The 12,956-nt window shown below is 40.2% G+C and overlaps 1 protein-coding gene across 1 annotated transcript in view; it reads right to left on the reverse strand.

Moving 5' to 3' along the window:
- Positions 1–720: 720 nt before the first annotated feature.
- LOC149184422 (uncharacterized) overlaps positions 721–12,956 on the reverse strand; it is a 34,287-nt gene continuing 22,051 nt past the window's right edge. Inside the window, exons 2-4 of the mRNA XM_089417473.1 lie at positions 2,046–5,848; positions 1,792–1,941; positions 721–1,688 (exon numbers count right to left, since the gene is read on the reverse strand). Coding sequence (XP_089273599.1) covers positions 929–1,688; positions 1,792–1,941; positions 2,046–5,848 — 4,713 coding nt within the window. The 3' untranslated portion in view covers positions 721–928. The remainder of the gene's footprint in view (positions 1,689–1,791; positions 1,942–2,045; positions 5,849–12,956) is intronic.

Below are 12,956 nucleotides of genomic sequence, written 5' to 3' on the forward strand. Positions count from 1 at the left end.
GCTCAGAGTCGGACAAAGAACATCATCTAGATATGTCAGAGGGTACTTTGCCGGATATGTCAGAGGGTACTTTGGCTTTAGTTCCAGTTGTGAAAGCTCAGACTCGGACAAAGAACATCATCCAGATATGTCAGAGGGTACTTTGGCTTTAGTTCCAGTTGGATTTGACTTGTGTGTACTTGTGGGTATGGTAGCAAGTCCATAAAAAGAAAGGGAAAAAATGGAAGATTAGTTCTACTTGACCTTTCAAAAAATTTACTTTTTATTGTTTGTATATATATTTTCTGCGTTATTTGGCCATTACTCTGTATGCTTTATGCATTTTTCTTCTTAGCCTCATGTGAAATCAAAGAAGATCCTAGACAATACACTGTACATACATATACAAAATGTAATTTTACTTCAATTGATGAATAAAAATCCATAGTTTTTTCGAGAAAATACCCAAAAAAGACCTACCCTATTATGTATATTAATTTTATAAAATTTTCCCTAAGTTACCACTTTCATTTAATTATTTAATTATTAACCATGAGTAAATACATTAAAAAAATTGTGAATATCCATGCAAATCTCTATATTTTATTTTGGAAATTTTTAATAATTAAATTGTAGATGGAAGAATTGATGAGTCGGATATTATCGTTTTCATCTGTGTGAAATTGGGAAACCTTTTTAAGAATCATGAAAAGTTTTTAAAATAATCTTGAAACTCAGCTCTTAGGAAAAAATAAAATCAACTCCAGACCAAATAAATCAAATACAATATTCGTAAACATAACCACAAATGCAATATATCTAATCACAACATCGAAGGCGAATGCAGCACTCCCAACGAGTCTGGAATGATCAATGAGTACATTGTGCATTACCCCCACCACCATTTCAGCGGATTTGTAAAACTGCTCTGAACTAAATAGTCACAGTTTCACATTATAGAACACCACCGATTGCCTGCAGCATCTGCATCAGTGCGTTCCGAACGGCGTGACATACTTTCCAGTATGGCCTTGCATTCTGGGCATTCAGATGTTTCCATTGCCCCTCCAAATCCACGCACCACATAAAAATGGTCATTCTGACATTTAAACCAATGCCCTCTTTCTCCCATCTCCTTATTCATAACTTCAATAACCAGTTGTTTAACTCCATTGACGGTCATCACCTCCCTTTTAATTTCCGCAGTTTTTGCATGACCAGGGTTTCTTCGCAGAATAATGTCGCAAATCTTCAACCCAGTAGACAAGTCATTTCGAACAGAACAGACCAATGCCCATTGGAGAAGTGCATCAATTGCTAACTCATTATCTGCTAATTTAGAGTAAACATTTTTGGTTGTTAAGCCAGATTTCAGACTTAGTGTTGGAAGCTTTGCCAGCATGAGTGGCTTGTAGGCGCTGCGCTCTATGATAAAACTGAGATGTTGTATTGCTTGCCTGTGGGCAAGCAACCCACAGAGAGCACACGCCTGGCCCAGATGGGCTTCAAGAAGCCCTGGATTGCTGCCGAGAGCTTCCAAGAATTCTTGCCTCGCTGCCAAATATTTTTTCCCCTTTAGCATATCGTAGCCTCTGTTCACTTTATGGAATCCAATAACTCGTTTCTTCACTTCTTCGATCTGTTGCAACTTCGTCTTCACAATGTTTGAATATCGCGGCGTTCTTCTGACAGGCGATCCACATTGAGGACTGCGTAGCAAAGAAATTCAGAAGGTTCATATATTAATAGAATAGAAAAAACATTGCACAACAGAAATATTTTGTCACTTATATTGCAAATCGTAGAACTTACCATTGCTTTAGCTTCACTGCAGTAATACCTGCATTATCCCTGTCCATATAAGTATCGAGCACACTTACTTCAAATATATGTCCACATTCTACGAGCTCCACAATGTTTGAATATCGCGGCGTTCTTCTGCCAGGCGATCGACATTGAGGACTGCGTAGCAAAGAAATTCAGAAGGTTCATATATTAATTAGAATAGAAAAAACATTGCGCAACTGAAATATTTTGTCACTTATATTGCAAATCGCAGAACTTACCATTGCTTTAGCTTCACTGCAGTAATACCTGCATTATCCCTGTCCATATAAGTATCGAGCACACTTACTTCAAATATATGTCCACATTCTACGAGCTCCACAAACCTGGCAGATGGATCACACTTGTCTAGATCCATCTGCGTAATGTGGTCTGAATTCTTGTGAGGGCAAATCCTGCAAACCCTGGGGCAGGGCTCACCGCATAGACCTAGGCAAGGATGCCCGCAACTTAGAGTTTTTTGGCACGATTGGTTGCAACGAGGCCTGGTGCATGTTTCATGGCAGAGGAGATCACAAGTATGATGTTCGCACTTCCATTCACATTTTACCATGCAAGGCTTGCATAAGCTTCCGCACATAAGACCGCAACGACTATGAAGGCAACGTTTCTCGCAGACATTTTTACAAGGAGGACAGATCTCAGAGCAACCGGCCATGCATTGGTGGCCACATGGAAGATCCCTGAGACACCGTTCCTTGCACGGAATGTGTTTAGTACCTTGCTTGCATCCCCTGCATGTTCCTCTGCAAATATGGTCACATCCTGGCCTTAGGACCTTACCACAGAGCTGATAACAAATAATGTTATGGGGGTCTTCACAGCATGGCAACATTGCTTGATGTCGACATTTCAAGACTTTGATAACATTTACTTTACAGGGTCCGCAAGGTCTTCCACACTTTTGTTTACACTGATGACCGCAATGATGCCGAATTGAACATAATTCGTTGCAGATGATTCCCCTAAGAAGAGTGGAGCAAGGAAGAGTTATGCTGTGGCCACATGGAAGAGATCTGAAGCACCGTTCCATGCAGGGAATGTGTGAAGTACCTTTCTTGCATGACTTGCATGTTCCTCTGCAAATATGTTCACATCCTGGCCTCAGGACCTTACCACAGGGCTGGTCACAAATGAATTTACAGGGGTCTTCATAGCATAGCAACTCTGCCCGATGTCCACATGGCAAGGCTTTGATGACATTTACTTTACAGGGTCCGCAAGGTCTTCCACACTTTTGTTTACATGGATGACCGCAATGAAGTCGAATTGAACATAATTCGTTGCAGATGATTCCCCTAAGAGGAGTGGAGCAAGGAAGAGTTATGCTGTGGCAACATCTAGGTTGAAGACTCTTCGAGACAGGGATCTGGCAAGGAGGGCAATATGTGGGGAAATGGCATATCTTCGGGCACTGATGACCACATGTCTCGAATTTCTTCGGACAAGGCTTGGGGCATACGATTGAGTCATGGTCAGATGGATGGCATTGCCTAGAGCAAGCATGGCCGCATTTTAACTGATATTCACATGGTCTTCTGCAACCTCCGTCCTCCATTTGTCTGAAATCTTCGGCTACAGAGACTTTTATTTCTGTTTGCGGATGCCTTTGGCAAGTCAGTGTTAATGCCGGTCCAATGGAATTGGAATTCTCTAATTTCTGAATTATTGACTCCCACAGAGTACTTTTAGATGCTAGAAGCTCTGCATTGCCAAAGATGTAAAGCCCACTCTTGGCTCTCGACAGTGCCACGCAGACCCTGTTCACTACCTTGAGAAATCCAATATTTCCTCTTGACCCTCCAATTCCCGGTATTTTATTGCTCCTCACCAGAGACAATATGATAATATTTGCTTCTTCTCCCTGATAATTATCCACAGAACAAACTCGAGGGGTAGGTGAAGTGACATCATCTATCTCCTCGTTTTGGCTATTCCTGGGGCAAAGACGGTCATTTAGATCTCTTTGAATTTCACTCACCTGGCCTTTATACATTGTCAGAACTGTAATGTCGCTGTTCTTATATCCTTGTCTGAGAAGATAAACACAAAGTTCCACTGCAAGCCGGGCTTCGCTTATGTTAATCTTACCATTGGTATTCGAGATCTCGGATTCCATGGCCTGATGATCTAAGAAAAACACATCATTTCTAATTCCTTTGATGCTTTCATAATTGATTACGCTAGAGTGGTCGCGCAATGTGGGATAGATATCTGTTATTAATTTTGAAATTGCGGGCTTCATTCTTCTTTGGCATCTTAGGGTCACATGCTCGATCCCGCCGCTTATCAATCTCTCAAAGAGGGAGACATCCAATTTGTATTTGGTGGCTAATTCATACTCTGCAACAGAAGGACGCAACTGCAAGTGATCGCCAAGGAGAATGAGATGTTGGGTGGAGGAGCTAATGCAGGGCAGAACATGGGCTTCCAAAACCTCGGCAGCCTCTTCTATCACCACTATTTCTGCTCGTAATGCCTGGAGAATGTCATAATTTTTAGCAGCCCCAGTGGTTGTCATTCCTACAACCTTTGCTTCTCTTAAAATTTTGAGGCTGGTCTTATGATCATGTTGAAGTAACCCACCACATACTTCTCTGTATCTCTCAGATAGACGATGCAGTTCCTCCTCAGCCTTTTCTTTGGCTTTCTGTAACCAATGATTATGCAGCTTGATCCTTGATTTTTGGGGCAACAACCATAAATCCTGGGAACTAAGTATGTAGTCCAGAGGTGTATCTGCTGAAGAATATTCATTCCACACTCTCTCCTTCAACCATAAATCTTCTATGGTCTGACCATTAGCTGAATCCTTGCTATAGAGAGATTCAATATGCTGTTCTGAAGCTATACCCGATAGCATCCCTCTGGAGATTTGTGTTGCTCTCACACACGCTGTGCACCTTCTGATCTGCTCTTCCACATTTCTTTTATCACGCATTAGTTCTCCGTGTCTAACACGAAGTGCACCAAAAGTACTTGGACCACGTTTGAGGACATTCAAGCTTCGCTTCAGCGTAATTTCATTCTTTGATCCGCCACCGATTCGAACAATATTATTTTCTACGGAATAAATGGATTCCAGGAATTGATCCAGTGCATGGTTGGTATAACAGATTACCAAAATAGGACCACAGTGGACATTAAAAAGGAGAATCCTCGCAATGGTTAAGCCGACATAGGTTTTCCCAGTTCCAGGAGGGCCCTGAATAATAGCCAGCCTCTTTGTCAGGCACAGCTTCACGGCTTCCATCTGGCTTTCATCTAAGGTGGAATTCCACTGTGGCCATTTCTGCAAGATGTGGATTGCGCTTCTGCCCAAATAATTTCGGATCCCTGGAAACGCACATTCTAAGTTATATAAATCCTTGAACTGCCTTTTCTTCAGATAACCTGGCTCTGTAGGTTGGGTTTCTAATGATAGAAAGTGCTCCCAGAAAGGAAGCTCTTTCATTTCTGGCCGTTGAAGACATTCCAAAACATGGACATAGGCTTCATAGTATGCAGTTGACTGGATCATTTCATAGGTTCTGTTCTTTACTAAACTCGCTAACTTACCTTCATTGCTGGGAATCAGCTTCAAAGCAATGCTTCCCTTCTGAAAGCTAGTGCTGTCTGCGTCCTTGACAATTCCCCATACATAGTTCCGAAATCCATCGCAGGAAATGCACAGCAGTGAGCCAGACATCATTTGTTTCGAAGAGCTTGAATTTGCTGCCTCCTCCTTTGTTGTTTTCAAAAGGATGCAGTGCTCCAGCCCTCGATCCCCACATTGGATTCCAATAAATTTTACATTCTTGTATCTAGGGATATTATCTGGAACAATGTTCTTGCGGAAACCTTGAATTGCACCTCTGAGTGAGGCAAAGCAGTCCTCGCGGACCAAACGAAAGTGCGTGGATAAGTATTCATCAACACTTTTATAAGTCTGGCATACTTTGTTGATAGGCAATGGTTCCGGACTCTGAGAAGATATTTCATCTTCAGTTGGTAGAATTGGCAAACTCCCCACATCTGTAGATCCCTGTGCAGTCAGCGATGAAAATTTAATTCGTAACTATCTTCTACAATCTAAAACAAAATTTTCTTTTAAGTACAACTCAAAAAATTATCCCATCACATAAAACAAAATTTTCCTCAAGTAAAACTCAAAAAAATTATCCCATCACATAATATATATATGAGAAAAATATGAGGGCAATGTGTATCCATTTTTATATGAAACCTGGCGATGAACCACGACCTCACCAAATCCAAAGACCAGAAGAGTCCAGTAATACAGGTTGACCGTTGATCCAGAGCTGCAGGGCATTAATAACTGTGTACATATATCAAATGGCCTATAGGCAGTGAATTTAACACTAAAAACATAAAATTATGCAGTTTATTTTTAGGTAGGAAATTTATTATGGAATGACGGTATTAATTTTGTTGGAGTAATTCTTATTTGTGATTTGAAAATTTTAATTAAAAATGAATTATAGGGATGTAAGATTATGTGGTTGGTTAAAATGGAATAACTGAATTTAAATGAACTCTTATGACGTATAATTTTATAAGAAGTGAGATGTACATTACATTTAGTACATACAAATTAAAGGTGGAGCTTATATCATTATAACATAAATTGACTTAACTTGATTTAGTCAAGTTAATAGCGGTTTTTTAGTAGTTATCCAAAGGATAGATTTCACTCTTGTCATTCAAATTTTAAAATATTTTCAAAAATTTACAATTTGCAATTTACAATTGAGTTAACTTCAACATTAATAATATTGGTTGATGTGAAATTTAGAAATATTTCCAAAATTTACAATCAAATTAAATTTATAACTATATTTATATTTATTATTTGCTTAAATTAATTTGTTTACTCTTATAAGAAAATAGATCAATTTCCACAAACTTATGGAAGATTTTAGTTATGATGAATTCAAAATTAACATAATTTTTTTAATATTTAAATTAATTTAAAATAGAAGACAATTTCCAAATTTGAATCATAATAAAATTGGGACTTGTCTAAGTAGGTGACAATTGGGAAGGGTGCCACATTCCTCCTGCTAGATTTGTTGATGGGTGGTGATGCTTTTTAGATCATGATCATTATTTCATTTTCTAGTTGTTATGAGGTTGCATAAGGGTCTAAATTCTTGATGCTCTGAGAGTCTGATTGTCTGATAAACCTGGGAATTCAACGTTGGATGAAGGAATGTTGTTTACGTGGCCCTGACTTCATATTATAAAGAAAGGATATTTTATGGTGGGGAGGTGTTGATCCCAGGGTGGTGGGGTCCCTACTTTTCACTCCTGGTTGTAGGTTGGGTGACTGCCTGACACGTCTTTTCTGTGCACTTGGTGCATACTTCTAAATACCTCAAATTGAATAACATGAAAAACATTGATGGTCGTATTGAGATTTTAAATGTTAATGTGTTTGCCAATGAGGCCTTCATTCATGCCACTTTGGATGTTGAATTGAAATACCTTAATAAACGATCCCGCGTGATGGATCTTGGCCCCTCGGATCGTCTATCCCTTCTCCCTGCTTCAAATCTTCCCACAGGTGGACTTCATGCGAGGCGTCGGGAAAAGGTTTATTCTCACCAGGACAATAGATTTCGATCAAGGAATAAGGATCGAGGAAAAATTATCTCTCCATCCTCTAAGACGACACTGCCAAGTTTTGGTTATAATGTATTATGGGATAGAGTTATTAGTTTACAGAAACGTGCACTTATCGGGTGTTGGGCATGTGCGGAACCTCCTCTTCAAAACATGCAGGACTGGATTAGGACACATGGAGCTCCCATTTTAGGATATTCTCCTAAAGCTAGTTGACTAATGAACTCTTGGTATAGCTTCCACTCCCTGCATCAGGAGTCAGGACGACCTGGAACGCATCATGGGGCAACCATGGGTTCATGGGAGAAGTTTTTTTACACCTCCATCGATGGTATGTTGGTTTTAATCCCTTTCATGTTACTCCCAAGAATAATTTTGTCTAGGTAAAATTGTCGGTTTACCATTAGAATTCTGGACCAGACATGTCCTGAAGGAGATTGGAGATGCAAGTGGAAGGTTTATATATATTCACCCAGGCTCTTTGGGTGCTCGGGATAAGCGGGTGGCGTGGTTATTGGTTGAACTTGGTTTCTCTAGTGGGTTCCCGAAGCATATCGACTTGGAATGGGGCAACTTCTTCATAGACAATACTTAGACTATTGGGGCATTCCTTTTAGATGTTTGTTGTTCCATTATACCGGTCACCTTTTGGATTGATGCCGTAGACAACATATGCAAAGGGGTGTTGATTGGCGTCATCGTGGAGAAGTGGTTCAGATTCTGATTTCAGGAACTGATGTTTCTACTAAGAAATCTCTGTTCAATTATGAATTTTCGTCTCTATCACTCTCTACTTCTACTTCTCCTTGCCCTTCCCCCGCCCTGTTGAGATTTTCTGTTTGTAATGAAATAGGAAAAATCTCAGCTGATGACAACAATAGAAATTCAGTTCCTAGATTAGCTCCAGGTTGTTGGGAGGTGATTAATGCCTCCTATATTTGATGTGAGTGAGTTAATGAGGCTGTTAGATTCTCTATGCTATATAACAGGCAACCATTCGGATGTTTGTGAGATGGTGAGAGTTTTGTGAGGATTTCATGATGTAATCTCCAGTTTGAATAATAAAATTGCCGATGCCTATGTTTGGTGGACGTAGCCCAGATTGGTTGGGTGAACCACGTTAAAAACTGTGTCATATGTGCTTGATATTCTGCTATGTGTTTATTTGTTTATTTATTTTTGTTGTGCATCTCTCCAACAATTGGTATCAGAGCACGTTGGAGGAGCGGCACTGCTGGAGGTGGAGCGCGGAGTTGGTTTGGTTGCTGGTGAGCAGATCGATTGCTGCCTGGAGGTGCTGCGTGGCTCAGGCAGCGTATGTCTGCTGAACAAATCGTGCTGGAGCGCTGGTTGTGCTGGAGCGTGCTATAGGTGGAGCGCAAGAGCGTGGAGCTGTGCCTGGTGCTGGTACGTTTCAACAATATTTTGTAAATATTGGACAGCGTTGGAATTTTGTGCAGCGGATGGGTGTATATCACTGCTGCGTTGACACATTTTTCTTTTAAAAAACCGGCGCGGATATTTTTTTTTTTTAAAATGGCGTGGATTTGCCTGGTGCGGTGGTGAAGATAAGCCATATGCTTATCTTCAAAAGCGTTAATACATATTTAAAAAAGGTGCGTTGTACATTTAAAAAAAAAAAAAACACTGTGTGGCGATGAATTTATAACCAGCGTGGATTTCATAGTGGATATGTGTTATTTTTATTTGTTTGTTGTGCATCTGGGACCAACAATTTTCCTGGTGCGGTGGTGAAGATAAGCCATATGCTTATCTTCAAAAGCGTTAATACATATTTAAAAAAGGTGCGTTGTACATTTAAAAAAAAAAACACTGTGTGGCGATGAATTTATAACCAGCGTGGATTTCATAGTGGATATGTGTTATTTTTATTTGTTTGTTGTGCATCTGGGACCAACAAGTGGTATCAGAGCTCAAGGTGGAGCGCTAGTTATGCTGGAGCACTGAGGGAGCTGTGTCTGACGTGTTGGAGGAGGTGTTGCCTGGAGGCGCTTTGTAAAGGTTATTTTTTGCTGAGTAAAGGTTCTGTACCTGCGTGGAGAATTGAATGCTGGTGCGTGGAGGGCGTGGAGGTTTGTATTGCCTGGTGCTGCGCTGTAATACCTGCTGCCTGGAGGGTGATGTCCAGTTGCGAGAGCGCTGAGGTATGTCAATCTATTGCGTGAAGCCTGCAATTTAATCGCCGGTGCGTGTGTAGATTTATTTGAAGCCACCATGATCAGAACCGAGAGTTTGCAATAAATTCATTTCGCAAAATAAAAAGCGCTGGAATATTGATTGGGACAGCATAAATTCGATGTAACAAATGTTTTGTTTTACATTATTCTTGGTTATACAGTAAATGCCCATAGAGGTAGCGGGTTCAAGCTTGCTTGAATATGACAGACACGGTGTTTTCTTTGATACATAAAAGTGAATCAAATTATATATGAGATCACGAGCCTGAATTTTTTAAATCGCTGGTGCGTGTGTATAACCGAGAGTTTGCAATAAAGTTTTGTTTCAAAACCGATTTGCGTATACCAGTTCTGTAATGTAAATGAGGATTCCCGTATGAAAGAAAAGGCAGCCATCGATGGGTATTGGTTGCTGAATGGAAACTGCGCTGCCCGTAATTTTTTCCCAACTACAAGCCCCCACACATCAATGTTAAGCTTGTTATACAGATTAGAAACAAGAATGATATAATTTTTTATATATATTATCATTATTCGGTGATTTTGATTAAAGCGATTAAACAAAGGTGAGTTGGTTGGAATCATTGGAAAGGCGGTAGGTGCGTGAATGCATGGATTTCAGAGGATAAACCAGTTTTTTGTTTTGGGGTTTTTTATAGTAGTTCACACAGCAAACAAAAAATTTGTTTTGTGTGTAAAAACAAAGGCATAGGCAGAAATTTGTGTGAAGTGCAAACGGCAGATTTTTTTTTTTTTAAAAAGGCATAGGCAATTTTTTGCTGGTATTTAAAACGTTGGTATTGGAGATTATTGTGCTTTTTGATACAAAATGGCGAAAACTCAAAGTGCCCGGTTTGAAATTGAGAAATTTAATGGCAAGAATAATTTTGAGATCTGGAAGGTGAAGATGCACGATCTGCTGGTTCAACAAGGTGTGGCGAAAGCACTGTTGGGGAAAAACAAAAGACCTCCTTCCATGACGGAGGATGAATGGGATGAGATGGACGATAGAGCTCTGAGCGCAATTCGGTTATGTCTGGCGGACGATGTTCTGTTCAACATTGTGTCAGAGAAAACCGCCGCAGGCTTGTGGTCGAAGCTTGAGAAGCTCTATATGACGAAATCATTGACAAATCGGATTCTCCTGAAACGGCAGCTTTACGGTTTGCGGATGAAAGAAGGTACCTCAATTGCTGATCACCTGAATGTTTTTAATACCTTACTGGTGCAATTAGACAGTCTAGATGTGAAATTTGATTCAGAGGATAAGGCAATAACTCTATTATGTTCATTGCCTGAATCCTGGGATCACTTTGTTACTTCCATAAGCTTTAGTACATCAGATATCCTTGAGTTTGACGATGTTGTTGGAGCCTTGTTGGCTGAGGAGACGAGGAAGAGGTCGAATGCAGACACCTCTACATCAGAGGTAATGATGGCCAGAGGTCGCTCACGAGAGAGACACTCCGGGGGAAAGCATAGCGACTCTCGTTCGAAGTCCAAAGGAAAGAAGCCCAAGGTGAAGTGCTGGCATTGTGGCAAGGCTGGACATCTGAAAAAGGATTGCTGGAAGCGAAAGCAGGCTGCTAAAGAAGGCTCTTCGACAGAAAAGAAGGAAGCCAACACCACAGATACAGGTTCAGTATCTGGTTCAGGTATGAGTGATGAGGTATTGTCTGTTAATGTTTCAAAACATGATCAACATTGGTTGTTAGATTCCGGGGCATCTAACCACATGTGTATTCATAAAGATTGGTTTAAAACATATAAATCAATTGATGATGGTGTTGTGTACATGGGTAATGATGTAACATGTAATATTGTGGGAATTGGGAGCATACAACTGCAAATGTTTGATGGGACAACAAAAATATTAACTGATGTGAGGCATGTACCAGATTTAAGGAAAAATTTGATTTCATTAGGAGCACTTGATTCAAATGGATATAAAACTGTAATTCAAGGTGGAGTTATGAAAATCTATAAAGGTATCTTACTAGTGATGAAGGCTAAGAAGGTAGGAAATCTTTTTCAATTAGAAGGTAGAACTGGGTCAGATCATGTGTCGGTGTCTGAACAGGACAGTAGTTCCATTCGCCTATGGCATCAAAGGTTGGGGCATATGAGTGAAAGAGGATTAAAAATTTTAGCTGACCGCAAGTTACTTCCTAATCTAAGATCTGGAAAGCTAGATTTCTGTAAACATTGCTTGTTTGGAAAACAAAGTAAACAAAAGTTTAAAACAGGCAAACATACTAGTAAAGGCATACTTGATTATATCCATTCAGATGTTTGGGGTCTAGCCCCTACAACGTCATATGGTGGCTCGTCATATTTTGTATCATTCATTGATGACTTTTCTCGGAAAGTATGGGTCTACATGTTGAAAAAGAAGTCTGATGTTTTTACAGTTTTCAAGCAGTTTAGAGCATTGGTAGAAAACAGCACTGGTAGAACTATAAAATGTTTAAGAACTGAAAATGGTGGTGAGTTTACTTCCAAGGAGTTTGACAGCTATAGCAAGGATGCAGGGATTGAGAGGCATAAGACCACGGTTTATACTCCTCAGCAAAATGGAGTTGTTGAACGCATGAACAGGACTCTAAAGAGCAAGGTGTATGCTGAGTAATGCCGGGTTGCAAAAGGAGTTGTGGACGGAAGCAGTGGCAATAGCTTGTTATGTGATAAACCGATCTCTATCAACGGCAATAGGCTGCAAGATTCCGCAAGAGGTATGGAAAGGACACCCTTGTGACTATTCTAAACTCAGAGTGTTTGGTTGTGATGCATATGCTCTAGTGCCTAAACATCAGCGAACTAAATTAGATCCGAAATCGAAAAGGTATGTCTTTGTTGGGTATGGTGATGGAACAAAGGGATTTAGATTGTGGGATCCTACTACCCGCAAAATCATCATCAACAGAGATGTAAAGTTTGATGAATCCTCTCTTGTACAGTTAAATGTAAATAGTAGATTGAAACAGGATGATGTATCTGATTTCCAGCATATTCAGTTTGACAGCATTTCTAATGATAGTCATAACGACCATAGTTCAGATTCTAGTCATGAACAGGTTTCAGAATCAGATTTTGAACAGGCTTCAGATGGAGGTCATGAACAGGTCTCAGATGGCGATCATGAAGAAGTTCCTACAGATGATAGACAGCCAATTGTGGAAGCACCAGAAACATTCTTAAGGAGGTCTACAAGGATCAAACGTCCTCCAAGAAGGTATGATGATCATGTTACTTCAGTTGCTTTGATCGCTAATGATGATGAACCTTTGTGTTATCAGGAAGCTGTAGAAG

This window comes from Pinus tabuliformis, chromosome 3_2 (genome assembly GCF_031772625.1).
Source record: "Pinus tabuliformis cultivar Carrire ecotype Pingquan chromosome 3_2, CPIR1, whole genome shotgun sequence".
NCBI lineage: Eukaryota > Viridiplantae > Streptophyta > Pinopsida > Pinales > Pinaceae > Pinus > Pinus tabuliformis.